We start from the raw sequence: 21,029 nt of genomic DNA on the forward strand, positions 1-21,029 counted from the left end.
ATAAAGGCTGCAGTGACAGATTGATCTGTAGTGTAATGCCATATTTAACACACTTTACAATATTTCATGCACCTATATATGCAAAATCAAAAACAGCAAGATAAATAGTTGGTACTGTATACATTTGCTGACATCACTTTCGCAGCAAAGTTACACTAAAAATGATGCAGTTTAGAGAGATCTTTAATGCAGTATACACTTGACATGCACTTTTTATAGGCATTGAATATAAATACTAAAACTGCCAACTGCATCACTTTAGCTTTGCATACACGTGAATCAACATGGTGGCCGGGTGGTTTGCGTTATTTTTAATGTGATTTGTTGTGCTAAAGTGTCGGTGAATGTCATGTCACCTGCTAAACATAACACTACATGATAACATTTAATAAAAAAAAATTCCCTGATGAGTATTTTTTTGCCTATTATCTACATATATCATACAAAACTACGAAAATGGAAAATGGGCCCCATACACAACCAGTAAAACTTACAAAAGTCATTTCCCACATTCCACATTTTCCCGCAGTTTACGCCTTTTTTTTCCCAAGTCCCTAGAAAAGTGTAAAAGCGGGGTTTTACTGTGTGTTCTTACACCATGAGCAGTCTGTTAAGTTTGTGCCCCAGCCCTGGAGCACAAACTGTAGGGGTGTGCCTTTACTGCCAGCACATCTTAGAAGCTTCTTTATATCTATTCTTCCCTTGTGAATGGTATAGGATAGTAATAGGACATTTCAACTCTTATTCCATTCTGTAATCGCTGATCATGATAACTGACGAGTGAAACCTCTGAAGAGCCTCATTAATTTTCTCTTGTCTTTGACTCTTGACCAGCATTCGCGGCTCAATGCCACACTTCCCACAAGTGGGCCATGGCCCATGGGTTGGGAACCGCTGCTCTAATGAATGGTACTATAAATTCTGCTCAAGCAGATATCCCGTTTTGTGAATACCAAGGTATATATCAATAGTCAAAGAGATTTAACCCTACTTACAGAGTCTCAACCTCTGCCTAGGATATGCTTCAGTAATGTTGACAATTCAATGAAAACCACTTGCATCATCTGCCTTTAGGTATGATTTTATTCTGTTTTCTATTCTTGTGTAGGTCATTACTTGGCAGATTTTACAAATTACACAATGATTCTTTGTTTCCTATTTATATCCATTGACAGTCTGAAGATGGCCACTGGCTGGCTGAAATCTATTACAGCATTGTGTTATGTTCTTGTGACAGTGTCAAAAGTATTAAAAATAAAAGGACATAATTTAATCACTTAATCTTCAAGACGGTATGCCATTTTTCCATTGATTTGTTCTTTTTACTATTTTGTTGGCATCCCTGTTCCTCCAAGATGATAGGACCTGTACTTCCTGATATATTGTCTCTTCAACAATCCTTTGAAATTTACAGCTAAATTGTACTAACTAAGGCTGCTGTGCTGAGATACTAACTAAGGCTGCTGTGCTGAGACAATGTAGTTGTCTATATGTTTGTCCCTATGTGTTCTAACAATGACTGGTTCTTCATATGCTGATATTCTATATTCCAGTTCTTGTCTACATGCCTAACTCACTGCTCAATACCTCCACTATTTGATCAACATCTTTATACAATTATTTATTAAGATGGTATCAGCTCGTTAGAATGAAATTACAATGAAATGAACACCCTTAGCTGCTTACAGGCGTTGACATACGTCAACGGGGACAGATGAAAATGTGTGCCCCGACCGGGACTCGAACCCGGGATCTCCTGCTTACATGGCAGACATTCTATCCATCTGAGCCACCGAGGAAGAAGAAGATGGTCAAGCGGCCGGTAAGCCTTAACTGTATATTTATTAAGATGGTATCTGTTCTTTCGGAAATAATAAATATACAGTTAAGGCTCACCGGCCACTTGACCATCTTCTTCTTCTGTGCGAATGCACAATCATTGCCCGAACTCTTACGGGAACCGGCAAACGCGCAGCGAGTAATGAGTATAATGGGCGGGGGCACCACGAATGTAGTGTGGGACAATACGTTGAGAATGTGGGTTTCGCGAGAGGCGTGCCAGAGATAAATCCCTGCAGTCGTGCTATCCTCTGTGTCCTCGGTGGCTCAGATGGATAGAGCGTCTGCCATGTAAGCAGGAGATCCTGGGTTCGAGTCCCGGTCTGGGCACACATTTTCATCTGTCTTTGTTGATGTATGTCAACACCTGTAAGCAGCTAAGGGTGTTCATTTCATTGTAATTTTTATACAATTAGCTGCTTCTATTCCAACCTGGTTTTTCCAGTATTGCATCAAATTTGTTAATTACAGTTGCATACATGGTGCATATAAGAGTGAAATGTCAATTAGATGTACAAGAGACAGGAAGACAAGTGTCTTTATAACTGTTCATATATGTAAAAGGACATCCGAAAAGTTCAATGAATGGTCTCACAAAATAAAAAAAACAAGAGTTACAAACAAAATACCTTTTCTTTACTGCCCTTCAGAGTAATTACAATTAGCTGCAACATACTTCTGACATCAGTAGCTAAGCTGTTGAAAACTATCAGCAAACGCTTCTTGTGGAATTGCTCTAAGCATCGTGGTCATGTGTGTTCATCAATACAGGAGATGAGACCGATGTTACAAGTATGATGCAGAGACTAAGCAACAGTCAGTGGTGTGGAACTCACTGTTTTCCTGGTCTTCCAAGAACAGTCAGCGGCCAAAATTCAAGATTATGAAACATTATTATCTTTTTCAACATCAAGGGCTTGATATATCATCATGAATTTCTACTCAAGGGAGGTGGGAAAAGTGATGAACACCATACCACTGATAGTCACTTGCTCTCCAGATCATACTGCAGCACCAGGTCTCATCTCCTGTAATGATGTTGATAACCAACAATGTATGACCACAATGCCTCGAGCAATTCCACAGGAATCAATTGCTGACAATTTTCAATAGCTTTACAACCAATGTCAGAAGTGTGTTGTTGCTAACAAAGGCCAAGCAAAGTTATTTTGTTTGTAACTATAGTTTCCTTTATTTCTGAGATCATCCACCTAACTTTACAGACACACTCTGTATTCTAAGCAAATGAAACTATACATCAAACTCCAAATATTCAGGTGTGGCTTATTTAGCTTGCAGATTATTCAAACATAGTTTGCCTATTTTTGAGAAATAATAAAAATTTACCCAGAAGTATTCTGTTATAATTAGCATATTCCATTAAGAACACAACTTTCTGGTTGTGAAGACATAGGTGATGAAAACATCGGTGGGCATTTAAATAGAGATGTCTATGAACTGGGATTTGAGCACCTAAGTGATGTGGATAGTGAAAAATATGTATTCAGTAGACAAAGAGAACAAAGACAGGCAACTAAAATACCGGTTACTACCAACCCTGAAAATTATTTCCCCAAAGTGAACTGAAAGGAAGAGATACAAAATATGATGTTTTATGTGTAATTTTGTAAATAATTTGTTAGTTTCTGGACAGCAATGTGTAACTAATGCAATGAGCTGCCAAATGTGACACACAGCATGTACTGTAAATACATTAAATAGCAGCATGATACTCTGCATATTATCCAGGACTTTCAAATCTCATATAAATGGAGCCCTGAAAGAAACTGATAAATTTTCATGTATATCACTTTTTCTTTGCAGATCTGCTATATATGTGTATACTCACCTTTGTAACTGGGTTTCTTTCTCTTTGAAATAATTTGACAGTACTTCTAAACGTGTCTGTGCTTCTAATTTATCTTTTTCAGCTTCCTCATACTTTGATTGCAAAGTTTTTACTTCCTCCTTAATGACTCTCACGTGATCTGAATGTAAAAAGACACCATAAAAAGTATTAATTAATACAATTAAGAAATCCGATTAACATAAAAAAATGCAATTTGTCATTTCAAAGACAGTTTTATCCAAAAGGTCTGGTTCAATAATGTGACAAAAACATAGCTACTAAACAGCTACTGACAATAAGCGAAGAGAAATGCCTCATGATTCTGTCTTTGTACAGTTCAAATAAATTTAGTAGTATTGTTTATGGAAGCTGGTGACCACACAACACCCTTTTGCACGACATAATTTGGGACAACAGACATAGTGACAGGGAAGGGTCAATTTTGGAGAAAGCTTGACACACAACTATTGTCAAAGAATTGTTTTCAAGTCAAGTGCAAGTTTGCTTTCAGCAGATGATGTGCTCCAAGAGCAGTTATGGTCTGCAAGAATAATAAAATAAATAATCCACAAAAGTTAGCAATTAAGGGGTACATGTGTTGCATTTCATTGTGAAGTACATTCTGAGATAGTAACTGTTCAGTCAACTATATATTTGCAGCAAATAAATTTAAAATGTCTGAAATTCCACAAATTAAATGCAGTATCTTTATAAGATTCTCTGACAATTTAGTGGTCAAACAAATTTCACTGCAATCATAATACTTTAAAAATATGGGCAAAGTGATACTGTAAACTAGCCATAATAAATGCACAGGCCCTCCAGTTCTGCTACAACTACTACCAGTGCCAACTGTGACAAGAACTACAGAAAGTCCAACAGCAAAGCATTTGTGGCTGTCGTTGCTATTTACAATACCTTTTGCCTCGAACAGAGAAAGAAATACGTGTTATGATAGTTCTACTGCTTCCCAGTTCCAGGTGGGCATTTTTCAATATTCAAAAACTATTCATTTAGTGAGGCCTAGGCTACAGCATCATTCATAGTACTTATAACTTGCCCACAGAAGAAATACAAAACTACCTAATATGTCATATTAGTTTTTCTGTGTCACTTTAACAAATTGTAAATCCGCTTTACTTTTACACCATTTGGAAACAGCACTCTTATGATGTCCACTTAACACAATGAAGGTAGGAACTGAACTTCTACGACTTCCTTACACTTCTTTAAATGCAATGCTACACTGACATGCTTTCTGCAAGGCAATCAAAGCTATCACAATCTATGTTGCAGTTACTTTTCAGTACACATAAATGTTCAAAGCAGAGGTCATTTTCTGGTAACACATGAAGTTAGTGACTTTCTAGCTTACCCAATGGTATCTTCTGCATTACAAGATACTTGTTTTGAATAGTTCAGTACAATCATAATTCAAAAGAGTGCAATTATCCATCACAAAACAGAGTCCACCTCTGTAGCTGAGTGGCTGGGGTCTGGGTTCAATTCTCGGCTGGGTTGGAGATTTTATCTGCTTGGGGACTGGGTGTCGTGTTGGCCTTATCATCATTAATGCGCAAGTCACCGAAGTGGCATAAAATAAAAGACTTGCACTAGGTGCCCAAACAATTCCAGACGAGTTGTCCCAGCCAATTAGGTCAAGTGATCATTTCATTTCATATCATATCACAAAACAGACACACTTAGAAATTTTATTATTTTAATCATGGTTTTAATTTTCAGCAAGCAGAGTATATACTTCTCAGAATAAAGTTTTAATCTGAAAAACACTTAGAAAGATTCAAAATCCCCAACTGCTATAAACTTCTTTGTAAAATTTTGGTGACAAGAAATTTAGCCCAAAATAATTACAACACAAATTGGATGGAAACTGTTTTCTTCATGGGTGGTTTATTTTTTTAGTTTTCAATATTTTTAAACACAACATGAATTACATATTAAATATTAAGAGAAGAAAACACTAAGTACTACTTGATTTCCACAGTACAATAAATTTAAATTGTTCAAAACAATAGAGTGCATATTGCTGTGAAAAAAGCCATTTTTTGACTTTGTCTCCCAATCTCTTCAAAGTTACGTTGGAATACGCCACTAATTTTAGTCTGTAAATAGCAATTCATTCCTTGCTCACAAAGTCATTCGGCAATCAGTGTTTCGATAAACTTAATGCCAAAACAGAAAACAAATTTGCCAATTCTCACTGCCAACAACTGAGGTTACTACAATCACCAACATGTGACACAGGAATTAAGCCCAAAGTGTCTTACACAGTATTTGTAACTTAAGAGATTTTTATGGCATCTAGGAACTGGCTGGTATACATAATGAATTTTCTGACTTGTCAATATCAACAGTTCTACAAGCTGGTGGATGAAAAATTGTCGAAAACTGATGCTAACTGTGTATTCAAATAGCTCCAAGATTACAGGGCATATTTCTATTATCAATAGTCAACACCTTACTGAAAATATCAGACTATTGTTTGAAAACTAATGGGTGATTATTTTCAATTACATTGTTGTGTACCAGCATGTGATTCAATAGCAGTCTATTACCACTGGAACTGGCCATAGATGCACTATCTCTTACATTAACTTCCTCACTGTGTTTGTCAATACTATAGCACACACAACAAATGAACAATGCAGTGTGATATACAATCTAATGAATGTAGGTAATTCAGAGCATTGTATCACACAAAATTTTTTGTATCTCAATGAATGACAAAAGATTTAAAAATGTTTAAATAACATTACATAACACAAACTGATAATGCTTTGTCAACATTTTTCAATGTGGTTTTTCAGTCAATAATATCATTACTGTTCTTCTTTTAGATGAAGCACACCAAACAACTGCAATTAACTACTACATACAACATTATTTTTCAGGTGTTTAGGTAGTTGAAAAACCTGAAAAAATTATTCTGTGGGTAGCCATTGTTTACTAGCCATGAATGCACAATCAATTTGATTAAAATTCAATTTGGATGAATTGAAAACTATTTAGTTCATACCTCATTTATCCGATTATAAGATGAGGTCTTTTCTCCAAATTCATCATTCTAAAAATACGGGGTCGTCTTATATTTAAAGAATAAACTATTGCTGTTGAGGTCAATGTTTCTACATTGTTAATAGATTAATACAGGAGTTGCCTTACACTTACAGATGAATCATTGGCTACTGAGGTTTCTTACACATTTATTTTGAAGAATTCCATAGGGTAGGGATTAGTAAACAATGCTTTCATTTGAATAGGCTCGACATTTCCTGATACGCTGAAGCACTTTAAACAGTATAGATCTTGCTGAAACAATCAAGTGACATTTGATTCATGCACTAGTACAAGGGAAACACAAGAAACTACAAACTAGCCACTACAAAAACCTAACACCCTACTTAAAATTTGGTAATTTTATGAAAAACAGCTGGAAACAACATTAAATTCTATCAGCTTATAAAATTTTGTTGTCTTTGGACATGTTAGCAATAAAAGTTCTTGTACATGCATTCATACAGTACACAAATGAGTTGCAAATGAGAAATTTGGTCACTGTTCATGTATCAGAATACAGGAGAGGAAGTCACCAGCTCCTAATCAGCTTTAGAACAAGATGATGAGATCAAGATGAAATGGGAAAGAACATTAATCCAGAATTGAATGTCTAACAAAGTGAAGAAATCACATTAAACTGACTGCAATTGTTATCTCAGAATAAATTACAGCGGAAAAACAGTTCACTGGATCACAGGCCAAGTGTAAGTTCAAGAACTGGACTGAATCCTGATTGCAACCCTTTATTTATGAATTCGTTATTATTTTTACATATGATCTGTACCCTAGAAATTATTGCCATCCATGATTCACTATCCCTCAAGCACAACACTACAGAAGTGTTGCAGGGGGAACACTGACACCAGCTTGGCTGAGAGTGCGGGAAGGGGAGTTGAGAGAGGGAGGCAAATTTCATTGTGCTGCCAACCACGGGAATCAATACTTCGTACTTTGGCTTCATATGAACATCTACCATGTTTGCACTGCAGTTAGCCTGAATCCCTTTGTGTTCGGAATCAAACTGACTTTAAAATTGGGTAAATATTCAACAACACACACATTTCTGCAGGAGATGCTAAAAACCTACAATGGAGCCAATGGCATGCTTACATATTTTGTGCAGCAGTGTTGGCACTCACCTTCGGGAGTGAGGAATGATAGGGCGGGTGAGTGTCAGCTACTGTTTCTACACGGCCAATGAGACAGACAATATGCTTGGAAGCAAGAGACATTATAATATTCTCATGTCAGTACAGAAGTGAAATTTGCTATGTGTTAAAAAAAAAAAAAAAAAAAAAAAAAAAAAAAAAAAAAAAAAAAAAAAAAAAAAAAACCAGCTATATTCTCAGGTCCCATCATAATCACAACCTCAGAAATTGCCACATATTTGGAAGAAGCAGATTTTTATTTGTGACACCGAAGACATACATTTTACAGCTCTCCTATTAGGACGATTATAACGATGATTAAAAATTGTGATACCACAAATGACCTGCTAAGCAAACAAAGAAGGCAGTGGGAACTAAAACTTAATGTCAACAATTTCTTTTGTTTACCTTATTTCCCCTTGTATTACTAAAATGCAGACAATTAGAAAATGTGTAAGTTTTGAATATGTGTAAGGTTAACTTTTCAGGCAGTCAATAATAGTTTATAACATTGATTAGACAGAATATGTTACAACACGAATTTTTCTCAAGGATCCTCTTTTTTTTTTTTTTAATTAAAAAAAAAAAAGAAGAGTGGAGGGGGGTGGGGGGGAAGGCCATCTTATATTTAGGGTTACCTTATGCTAGAGTAATTACAGTACATAGGACTACAGAAAGACAAAGGTGTTAGCTTAAAGGTAAGTCATGAGCCTGGGCAACAAAGAGCAATTCACCTTCAAGCAATTTCCTAGCCACTTCTTCATCATGGAGACGATCCTTCAGACTGTCACGATCCATTGAGACGAGTGCAAGTTCGGCACGGGCGTGGCCTACATCCAGTAATGTATCCAGCTGCTCTGAACCTTGTCCCTCCTCAAAAGCTTTTAACTGGCGGAGACAGTCTTGCAGTACTGTCAATTCACTGTCACGCATTGCAACAGTTTCCCGGGACTCTTCCAGCTCATTTGTTAATCGACTAATCTCCGAGCGCGTACTCTCAGTTATCTGTCTCAAAACAGTTGAATAAGTTAGACTGTGACAGATTCCTTTATAGGTACATAAATATTTGTCATACAGTATTTGTCTCCACAATAATACACAATTTAAAAATATAATTACTATAAAAATTAATTTTAAATTTTTACTATACCAGGAAGGCCACTTCAACACTTGCCTAACCAAAGAATTTTAATTGAGAAAAGAAAACACAATGGATGTATCAATAATTACTTGAGTTTCTACACTCAGCAGCTTTTTTTATGCTTATGAAGTAAGGTTAATATTTTCTTTTTCACAAGTGTATTTATTGTGTGCAAATTGGCTATATTCCACTGGCAATGGTAAATATTCTACTGTTCCATCAATAATATTCAGAAAGCTTTGGCAAACATTTCACAAATATACTCAGCCAGCAAGACTGAAGTGTTATCCCAAACAATGCTCTATTAACAACATACTTAAAAGGAAAACATAAGAGTTTTAAGTCATGTTGACATCACAGTCTTCAGGGAGAGACCACTCTACCAACTCGGATTTGACAAGTAAGGAAGTTTTAACTGGTGATGTCATTACTGACGGAGCTATCACAACATTTGACAGAAATGCTTTATGAAACCACAGAAAACTTCAATGATGACTGTCGGACAAGGATCTGAACTTATGCTTTCCAAGTAGCAGCTAGTTCCTTTTTACATAAGCAGCTTGTTCTGGCAGCATTTAAAAAATCTGTATGCTGGTAAACTGTTGTAAATGAAATGCAAATAGAGAAATTGTGAACAATGTTTTTATAAAATTATTAACTGGTGTTCTTGGTGGGAAACTCAAAAAGATAAGATTTATTCAGTTCTATGCTGTGAAAGATACGGGGCCACCAAGAAAAATAAAATTCATAATGGAATGCCCAAAATTTGTGGAGCAGCATATTGAGAAGAATTTAAACAGTAAAAACTGAATACCTCTATAGTTTTGCTATAGAAGTTATCAGTGCTCTACAGCTTTTCAAACAATGATGGCCCACAATGTAATATTTTGTGATAACTCACCACTTTATAAAAAGCTTTCTTGGAGAGGAGAAAGTAAACTGTATTAGATGAGACATCTTTCAAGAACACCCCAAAGAACTATGTGTTTTGTAAGGGACCTATAGAGTTCTCAAGGTGAGATTACAGTTACCTAAATATGGAAAATCCTTTTACTAATTAAATTGCAGGGAGTAAAGGAATAAAAGCAAGGTGCCAAACTTACTTCGCACAATGTGTAGAAATAACAAGTACTTTTGTCAAAAACTAAATTGATGTGTCAATTGTTACTCTTCATTAATTTGTGACTATGTCTAGCAGACCAGAGTGCAGCCTCCAGCTTTCACTAACAAACTGTCTGCTATTGGTCTTGTGAGGTAGCTTAAATAATGAATGCATACACAGAATGGTATTCAAATTCTTTCCCTGGCCAATTTAATTTAGCTTCTCCTAAGTTTTACAGGTTCTTATCTGCAGATTGTAGAATGTTCCTTCAACAAAGCCACTTCCACTTCTCCCATTCATAGCTGTCCATCTGCACCTAGATATGAATGGCATGTTAAGAAGTGATCCTAATCAAAACTGTGAAGATGGGCATGGTCCTGATGTGGTACAGAAGTTAACGTGTTAAAATTAATAAATTTCAATACTGATAACGTACAACATGATAACAAGCAATATACATTAAGACCATCATATATGGTTGACTGGCTCAAATTGCTGTAATAAGGTACCTGAGATAGTTGTTGCTGAAGGGCTCTTATCTTTTCTTCCATTTCTGACATCAGGTCAATTTTTTCCTTCTGAATTTTGAGAAGCGAATCTGTTGTCTAAAAAAAGAAAGTTATAAATGTTTATATTTACAACAGCACTCAATGTGAAATAACTTATATGTAAGGTAGACTGCAATTACTTGAAAATTTTTGAACAATTATTTTGTTCTTGTATTAATCAATAAGGATAGCTTCTGTGTATTTACATTGGGCTTTATGTATTGATTGGTGTATCAATGATGCCAAGAACTAATGGAAGATAATTTCAAAGAATACTTAACTGTTATTTTTAATAGTAATAAAAAATAAATCCAAATTGTTAAAAAAACTTGGGGGGGGGGGGGGGGGAGAGGAAGAGAGACAGAGAGAGAGAGAGAGAGAGAGAGAGAGAGAGAGAGAGAGAGAGAGAGAGAGAGAGAGAGAGAGAGAGAGAGCGCCTAAAATGCTGGAGTGGATGCTCTATATTTGTGTGGGAGAAGCACTTATTACTGATATCTAATATGCTGTACTGTAAGCACAAACTGACAATATCATTTTACACATGTGCGGTGTGGAGTTAATGAAATTTTTAATAAATTCATCTTTCATCAAAAAAAGTAATCTCCAGTTCTGGAATAGTTATGATTGCTGGGATAGCTGCAACTGCCTTGTAAGTGAAAACCACAAGTGACCAACAAGGCTCAAATCAAGGCAGCAAGATGGCCACTGTGTTTAAGAATTTACCTCACATTCTAATTGGGCATTGACCATCTGAACTAAATAGAGATGAAAACTGTCTAGGAAATTGTGATTGATGGCATCAGCAAAGGACAGAAAACTGTATCTTTGACAAAACACTGAATAGTTTCAGACAATGTGGAGATACATACATCAATCAATGTCAGTTCCTCTCTGCACCATAAAAGGAAGGAAGATTGGTATTTAACATCCCATCCAAAAGGTTTAAAGCCCCCTTGAAAATGAGGTCATTATAGACAGAATTCAACAGTTAGGTTTTATTTTTTTGTTGAAACCTTTTTATGCACATTTACTAAACTGTGATGAAAAATGAAAATGAAAGCAAGACTGATTAATATTAGTCAGTTTTGTGTTGTTAGACAGATAAGAATGTTTGTTCATGATTTCTGTGAAGTTTTATTTGTTTGGACTTCTGGACATATATAATTCAAAAATTTCTCATCAACATACAGGCATATTTTTCATCATAGAATTTCAACATATTCAGCATTACTGCACAATTAACAAAAACTTTAATAATTTCTAAATTAAGTTCATAACACACAAGACATACCAGAATATGTCTTACCACTAAACATTCATATAAAAAGCATCATACATTGCAAATTGTTGCAAACAAATGCATACCAGGTGGGAACAGACAGTTGTGAACAGTGCAAATTGTTGAAAACAAATGCATACCAGATGGAAACAGACAGGTATGGATTCCACAACGTTCAGTAAAGGTATCACAGTGGCCTGGTGTTGCAATGCACATCCAAGGAATTAAAGTCTATAACCACACCCAAAAACACAGTTGGGGTAGGGGTTGAACAAACAACATAAAAATGCTGGCAAAATTTCCCATGGTTAAATTGTAGCCAAGCAATAATTGGTGCATTAAATTTTGTGAACACTTGAATCAAGAAGTGCATGCTCAACGTCAGCAATTGTCTGTCCTTAAGCTAGTAAAGCAATTTCAAAAATTTGTTCTGTAACACATGTTCAGGCTGTAAGAAAAGTTGAGTGCTATTATTTTATCATATTTGCACTTACTGGTCTGGACAGTGTCCTTTAAGCCAAAGCATGACTAGTCTTTCTGGTTTGAGCTGCAAGATGGCACAGTACTTCTTGCATCTTAAAACTCACGTGGTTGTTATTTTATTAGTTTTATTATTGTTGTGTACCATGCAAGAGGTACACAAAAAAAAAAAACCATATCTCTCAAGTCCACACTGCAAAACCTGGACATTTTTCTGCTTCTGAGCCACTTCTTCCAGCATGTTGTGTACATCCATCGACAGTGTGGACTGCTAAACTGGGAACATTGTCAACCTTGAACTACATTGTATCTGCCTTGGTGCTAGTGGACAAGTTGTACTGGTGGACAGGAACCAAAATACGACGTGCCGCGGACACTCAGACAGTTACTAATCAGCAGTCAGGCAGTTCACTCCAACGCTTGGAGTTAGTTCAGTACAGTATTCTGACAACTATCACCCAAGTCAGTGATCGTTATTCACAGAAAAGTGCAACCAGTTACGGGATGTCTGAAAACTTACTATCAATGATGGTTACAATATCTTAAACTGCCAAGAGACAGCACAGTTATTCAGATATCATTATATTAGGTTAGGACACCATGTGCCAGATCATCTGACATTTTTCTGAGTTGGTAAAACATGAAAGACTTGACAATTTTTGACAATACTCAAGATTTGACAACTACAAACTGCTGCTCAGTGCAAACCCACAGAACTCTTGTCAACATGGAGCGACAAGAGAAAAGAAACATAATGGAGAAAAGAGAAAAATTACTAAGCAGGGCAAAATTTTATTTCTACTTAAACTTAAGAGTGCACAAGTTATATTCATTGATTTTTTGTGGCAACACTGTGTGGCTTTATTCTGTGACTGATACATTCCAAGACTGCTAATCAGTTTCAATTCCAGATATGATTTTTTATGAATTTTACAAACAGTTCTGAGGATATCTTTTGGACATGACCCAATCAGAGCTCGCCCTACAACCTTACTGCAACAACTGTCTGCAGCTCATGAGCTCATGGTGGCACGCTTCAAGACAGGAAGACCGATGACCAACAAAAAATGACCACTACAGTCCAAGCTGCCACCACTACCCTTTCCAGTATTGCATTAAAAAGCTGAGTCCTCGAACAACTACATCCAGCAACTAGAACAGCATTACCTCACACATCAGAGATCAGGTGATGCTGAACAAAAATAATTTTTATTAACATATGAAGATCCCACTGTGTTTCAAATTCTTCATAGAAACTGTCCCCTACTTGTGAACCAGTGACTCTCATATACTGACATTAAACAATCGCTTGCAAAATAATTTGACTCTCAAGTTCATGTTGCTGTTGCTGCCAGGCATAGATTTTTCTCAATGTTCCAAGAAGTCAAATCAAAGCTATAAACAGTAGATTACTCAATTACAGAACCTGACTGGGAAACATAAATTTCATTGTGAAAATGGTCACTGCAAGCAATCTTATGCACACTCATTAATTTGTGACAGGCTTATCATGCACTCACCTGACAATAAATCAAAGAAGGGCAGTTTGGTTTAACAAACACACCTTTATAAGTTTGTTTGCTGTTGATCTGGCATACGAAAAAATGCATGTATTTACAGAAGCAATAAAGTGCAAAGATGCTGACATATTAATTACACATCAACAGCTGGCACGGCCAAGCACACAGCAAGGCCAGATCTGGAAATTGCAGACTGAGCATGCTATGCTGTAACATAAACCACACATAGGGTGATCGTGTCTTAACGCTGTTGCCCAGTCTTTGAAATTACTGTACAAAGACTGGGCATACAGCTGAGGCATGCAAAACAAAGTACACTCATGCATATGGCAATGGCAAGTGTGTGCAAATTCAAAAACTTGCCCGGATGAATCATGAGGTGAATGTTATCTTTCATGGGAATAAAAAGTTGTTAGCTGTTAACTCTTCAAGTCAACAAAGTGGAGAGCAATTTTCAAATTAACACTGGGTTGTCAATTTTAATCGTTAACCTGTATGCCTACAAAAAGTTAGGAATACCAAAGTAAACAGACTTTCAAAGTTTGCTCTTCAGTTACAGAAATTAGGAGATTCCAGTAAAAGGACAATTTTCAACAGATATTAATATATAAACCATTTATGAAAAAGGCTACATTTGTAGACATAAATTTAAATAAATAAATCAACGAATTTACAAAGACTGGATCTCTTCAATGTTTTGAGCTTCCTTCACAAGGGAAGAAATCAAACTCAAACTGACGTTCTGAATGGAGGGTTACATCAGGTTACATCAGCTATTGCAAAAATCTGATACTTTTCCCAAAGCAACTAACAGTACTAAAGGTTATAAGACACAAATTACACTGAAGGCAAATGAGATGTCAAAGTTCTGCAAATCACTACATTCCTTTTGCGATAAAAGGTAAAATAAAGGAGGAACTCTACTGTCTTCAACGGAATGTTGTTACTGAAGCCATAACCAGTAGCCAACAGGCAATGCTGATCATAGTTGCACAGAAACTGAATGGTTCAGTTCATGTCTACAGAGATTTCAAAGTGACGGTTAATTCTCAGTCAATTATGGATTCATAACTTATTCCCAAGTTGGAAGAATTTATTTCAAAGTTAGCTGGTGGTGTGTACTTTGGGAAACTGGATCTTAAACAATCATATTTTCAGATTTCTTTGGATGAAGATACTGAGCGATTTATGGTGATAAACACACCATTTGGTGTCTACTGTTACTACAGGTTACCCGTTGTAGCGGCCAGTCTGCCATGTTTGTTCCAGTGGTACTGCACCAAAGTTAAGTACCATTTGTAACATACTCATAATAAATATTATTTGCTCCTTCTTGCTGAGTTGCCACATCTTTGTAATAGTGCTACCCTATCAAGTGTTTATTTGGAAGCATGCAAGAACACAAAACCCGTTCCTTTGGCCAATTTTGAACCATCTGTTCAAATATGTCTACCACTGGACCATTCAGGTATGCTGTCAGCCATTATTGTAGTTACCATGAAAAAATTATTGAGCTTGGACACTCAAGACGATGAAAATCATCATCTTCCATCATCATCATCATCATCATCATCATCATCATCATCAACATCAACCAATTATAAGTTGATTAATACCAGTAGATGACCATGTCGCTGGGAACCTTGTAGCAATTACAACTCCCTATGTACAGCTATGCTGTCAGGTACTAGGACAGGGTGTATACGTGAACTGAACACACAAGTTACAACTAGTGAAAGCATAGTCTATATCAGTAGCTGAGTGGTCAGTGTAGCTGACTGCCATGCTGAGAATCCGGGTACAATTCCCAGTACTGCCAGGGATTTTTCCTTGGTGGGAGGACTGGTGTGGGGGGCACTCTGTCTCATGAGGCCAACTGATGAGCTACTCGACTGATTAGCAGCAGATCCCAGATCAAGAAATCGGACAACGACCTGGAGAATGGTGTGCTGACCATGTGCCCCTCCATATTGCATCCAATGACACCAGTGGCAGAGGACGACATGACGGTTGGTCGAGCCCATAGGCTCCTCTAGGGCCAGGAAGTGGAACTTAGCTTTAGTGAAAGCACATTCTTTTAAATCACTACGAAAACAACACCATCATACAAAAGCAATAGGCAACCTGGGGAACCCTGTTCAAAATGTTGTATATTGTACAATATTTTGTGTGTATTCTGAAGGTAAATATCTGAGTGCAGGCAACTTAATTTCATGCATGAAGGAAGCAACAAATTTTGAAGGCAGTAATAGACGATGTTAATAATATTAAATAACGTGGGCTCTGGTATCGGTATGGTCACTGTGAGGGTTTATTTATGAAGAGGATTGATACTGTGTGTGCATGGAAGAATGCAAAAGATCTGAGACTGTAGAACATTCAGGATTAATTAAATTACCAAAAATTCGAAAACCGTACCCACACAAGGTAAATGTGTTGAAAATGAGTTATAAATTTGGTGTCTCCAAGTTGTAGTGAGGCAAATTATTGTCATTCAAGTATGATCAGCCACGGTAATATTCATCATAAACTTATATTTATGCCCTAATTTGAGTTCCAAGGAGTACCACAGAAAAATGATATAAGATGTGCTCCAACAATGGTTTTCAATCTACATACTGCCATACATCGTTCACTCTTGGCTAACCATCAATGCCCCTACTAGACTTCCCAGGAAATTTCATATTGTCACTTGGTTATTGAACAATGAAGACTCCAAAAATTCATCACAAAACAGAGCAGAAATGCTGCTTCTTGTTAGTGCATGTGCATACCATAATCACAAAATATCTGTGACTTCAAAAGAATGTGGGCACCTTACAATTGCCATTACAATCATATAACACTGATATGTGCTCTGGTAAAATGGTACGTGCAGAGAAAAACAGTATGTTTAAAATTGTAGCACTGAGGAGGACTTCTTGCTTTTGTTGCTGTGATCTTCAATTCAAAGAATGGTTTGATGTATCTCTCCACATTAGTCTACCCTGTACAAGCCTCTTCATCTCTGTATAACTACTGCAACACCACATTCATACTTAGTGTTCGTATGCAACTTGCTAGACAAAAGACTATAAAGTTGCACAAGTCACACCAATACTCAAGAAAGAAAATAGGAGTAAACCCCTGAATTACAGACCCATATCACTGATGTTGATTTGCAATAGAGTTTTGCAAAACATATTGTGTTCAAACTACGCACATCAAAAAAAGTTTAGCATCACCCCAGTTCCCGAAACTCCTGAAGGTAGACGTTGACTGTGGATATTGTATCACAGACACACTCCCTTTTACTGTTCAGAGATGTCACTAAACTCACAAAAAGATGTAAACAACCATGCATGAGCAGCACATATGATATGGAGGGGGCCCAACAGCCAATCAGTTCCAGTTATTCCACCAGGAAGGAGGTACAAGGCTCATATTGTTTGTAGTTCAACGATGCCTAGACTGTCACTACCATGGTTCAATCGTGTCCACATCGTTACTTTGTGCCATGAAGGGCTCTCAACAAGGGAAGTGTCCAGGTGTCTCGGAGTGTACCAAAGTGATGTTGTTCAGACATGGAGGCAATACAGAGAGACAGGAACTGTTGATGACATGCCTTTCTCAGGCTGTCCAAGGGCTACTACTGCAATGGATGACCGCCAACTATGGATTATGGCTCTGAGGAACCCTGACAGCAACGCCACCATGATGCATAATGCTTTTCGTGCAGCCCCAGGACATAATGTTACGACTCAAACCGTGCGCAGTCGGCTGCATGATGTACAACTTCAGTCCCAACTACCAGCTTTACAATCACGACACCATGCAGTGCGGTACAGATAGGCCCAACAACATGCTGAATGGACAGCTTAAAACTGGCATCATGTTCTCTTCACCGATGAGTGTTTCATATAACTTCAACTAGACAATCGTTGGAGACGTGTTTGGAGGCAACCCGGTCAGGCTGAAAGCCTTAGACACACTGTCCAGTGAGTGCAGCAAGGAGAAGGTTCCCTGCTGTTTTGGGGTAACATTATGTGGGGCCAACGTACGCTGCTGGTGGTCATCGAAGGTGCCACAATGGCTGTACAATATGTGAATGCCACCCTCCAACTGATAGTGCAACCATATCAGCAGCATACTGATGAGGCACTCGTCTCCATGGACGACAATTCATGCCCCCATCGTGCACATCTCGTGAATGAGTTCCTTCAGGATAATGACATCACTTGACTAGAGTGGCCAGCATGTTCTCCAGACATGAACCATATCGAACATGCCTGGGAGAGATTGAAAAGGGCTGTTTATGGACGATGTGACCCACCAACCACTCTGAGGGATCTAAGCTGAATCGCCGTTGAGGATTGGGACAATCTGGACCAACAGTGCCTTGATGAACTTGTGGATAGTATGCCATAATGAATACAGGCATGCATCAATGCAAGATGACGAGTTACTGGGTATTAGAGGTACTGGTGTGTACAGCAATGTGGACCACCACCTCTGAAGGTCTCGCTGTATTGTGGTGGTACAACATGCAATGTGTGGTTTTCATGAGCAATAAAAAGGGTGGAAATGATGTTTATTTTAATCTGTATTCCAATTTTCTGTGCAGGTTCCGGAACACTCAGAACCGAGGTGATACAAAACTTTTTCTGATGTGTGAGTATGAATTACCTTGAAGAAAACAATCTATTGACAAGAGGCATGAATTCAAAAAATACCATTGTTGTGACACACAAAGTAATGGGTGTTATTGACAGGAGCTCTCAAACTGATTCAATATTTCTACATTTCCAGAAAGCTTTTGCTACCATACGTCACAAGCAACTTCTGATTGATTGTGTACCTATGGAGTATCGTCTCAGTTGTGCAACTGGATTCATGATTTCCTGTCAGAAAGGTCACAGTTCATAGTAACTGACAAAAAGTCATCAAGTAAAACAAAAGTGATCTGTGTTATTCATCAAGAATATGTTATAGACCCCTGCAGTCCTTAATCTATATAAACGATTTAGGAGACGATCTGAGCAGCCCTCTTAGATTGTTTGCAGATGATATTGTCATTTACTGTCTTGCAAAGTCATCAGAAGATCAAAATCAATTGCAAACTAATTTAGACAAGGTATCTGTATGGTGAGTAAAACAGCAATTGACACTAAACAATGGAAAGTGTGAGGTTATCAAATCTGTACTAAAAGGAATCAGATAAATTTCGGTTACACAACAAATTGCACAAATCTAAAGGTATCAATTCAACTAAACACCTATAGATTACAATTAAAGAGACTAAAATGAACAAGTTAAACTGGAACAATCACATGTTGTGGGAAAGGCCACAGAATGCATTTTATTGGCAGAACACATTGAAAATGCAACAGGTTTACTAAATAGAATGCCTACAATATGCTTGTCTGTCCTCTTTTCAAGTATTGCTGTGTGGTTTGGTATCCATACCAGATAGGACGGATGGTGCGGGGTGGGGGGTGAGGGGCGGTGGGGGGGGGGGGGGGCTGGGGAGACAGTGTCATGGACATGATATGCCAGTTAGGATGAAAAATATTAAAACAAAGGTATTTTCCATCGAGGGAAGATATTTTCATGAAAATTCAGTCACCAACTTTCTCTTCCAAACGCAAAAATATTTTGATGACACTGATGTCGATAGAGAGAGATTATCATCACAATAAAATAGGAGGAATCAGACCTTGCATGGCAAGATTTAACAGTTTGTTTTTCTCGCACACTGTCTGAGAATGATGGTAGACATACAGTCTGAATGTAGTCTGATGAATCCTCTGCGAGGTACTTATGTGTCAACTGCTGAGTAGTCATGTAGATGAAGAATCAAGTGTTAGCACTGATTAAGTTATACTGTGTGCAAAATTCTACCAGGTGGCTTCTTCTTTTGTTCCTTTCCTCCAGTCTGTGTCATATTACTATTTTTCCTTGTCTTCCTTTTCCTATTACTGAATTCCAGTCAATCAGCACAATTAAATCTTTGTTTTCCTTAATTTAATTCACTCATCATACACTCTTTCAATTTCTTCATCATCTGTGGAGGTAGTTGACATATAAATTCATACTATTGTGATGCATGTTACCCTCTGGTCTATCTTGGCTATGATAAAGTGTTGACTATTCTGTTCATAGTAACTTACTCACATTTATATTTTCTACTTCATTATCAGACTTACTCTTGCATTACCCCTATCTTTTTTGTGTTGATAATGCCTGTACTGATATAACCAGAAGTTTTGTTCTTCTTGCCATCTCAATTCAGTAATTCTCACTATAATCCATTTTGTTTTTAAATTGACTAACCTACCCAACTAATTAAGGGATCTAACATCCCACTCTCCAGCCCACAGAGTGCCAGTCTTGTTTCTCCTAATGACAACATCCTGAGTAGTGCCCATCCAGATTCATATGGGGGACAATTTTACATCAGGAATATTTTACCAACAATGACAGGATCATCACTAAGCTGTACAGTGGAGCTGCATGCCTCATGGTTTCAGTTTCCTCCTTGTTTCAACCATTTGAGTACCAGTACAATAAAGCCACACTGGTTAATGTTGCAAAACCAGATCAATTATTCAGAATACTGCCCCTGTGACTCCTGAAAAGGCAGCTGCCCCTCTTCAGGAACCATGGATTAGTCTGGCCTCTGCACAGATACTTCTCCATTGTAGTTTCATGTGGTATGGCAATCTGTATGGTTGAGGTAAGGAAACCATGCGCACTCCAATTTCATGGGTGGCAGTAGGAGGTGGAAGAGGTGGGGAAGGGGGGGGGGGGGGATGGATTTGCACATACAGTAATCAACAGAATCACGATTTCCACATGTGCAGATATGCAGAAAACTTTTCCAAAAGAATTAACAAGGATATTGTTATAAATCCCTTGCTTTCAGGAGTAAAATGCTTCAAATCTCCATCTGCCCATCCAGTTTTAAGTTTTCTCTGGTGGGGATGGTACGTTTGGATAGCACATGGCTAATTTCTTTACTCCTGCTTCTCTCATTCCAAGCTTGTGCTCCAATTCTAATGACCTT

General features: G+C 37.5%; 1 protein-coding gene across 3 annotated transcripts in view; it reads right to left on the reverse strand.

Moving 5' to 3' along the window:
- Nucleotides 1-21,029, reverse strand: part of LOC126416810 (transport and Golgi organization protein 1) — a 168,097-nt gene that overhangs the window by 73,534 nt on the left and 73,534 nt on the right. For all 3 annotated transcript variants that reach the window (XR_007575531.1, XM_050084692.1, XM_050084691.1), the window contains exons 9-11: nucleotides 10,667-10,762; nucleotides 8,649-8,919; nucleotides 3,689-3,827 (exon numbers count right to left, since the gene is read on the reverse strand). Coding sequence is in view for 2 of the 3 variants with exons in the window: in XM_050084692.1 (XP_049940649.1) it covers nucleotides 3,689-3,827; nucleotides 8,649-8,919; nucleotides 10,667-10,762 (506 nt within the window). In the remaining variant the exon portion in view is untranslated. The remainder of the gene's footprint in view (nucleotides 1-3,688; nucleotides 3,828-8,648; nucleotides 8,920-10,666; nucleotides 10,763-21,029) is intronic.

This window comes from Schistocerca serialis, chromosome 8 (assembly GCF_023864345.2).
Source record: "Schistocerca serialis cubense isolate TAMUIC-IGC-003099 chromosome 8, iqSchSeri2.2, whole genome shotgun sequence".
NCBI classification, from domain to species: domain Eukaryota; kingdom Metazoa; phylum Arthropoda; class Insecta; order Orthoptera; family Acrididae; genus Schistocerca; species Schistocerca serialis.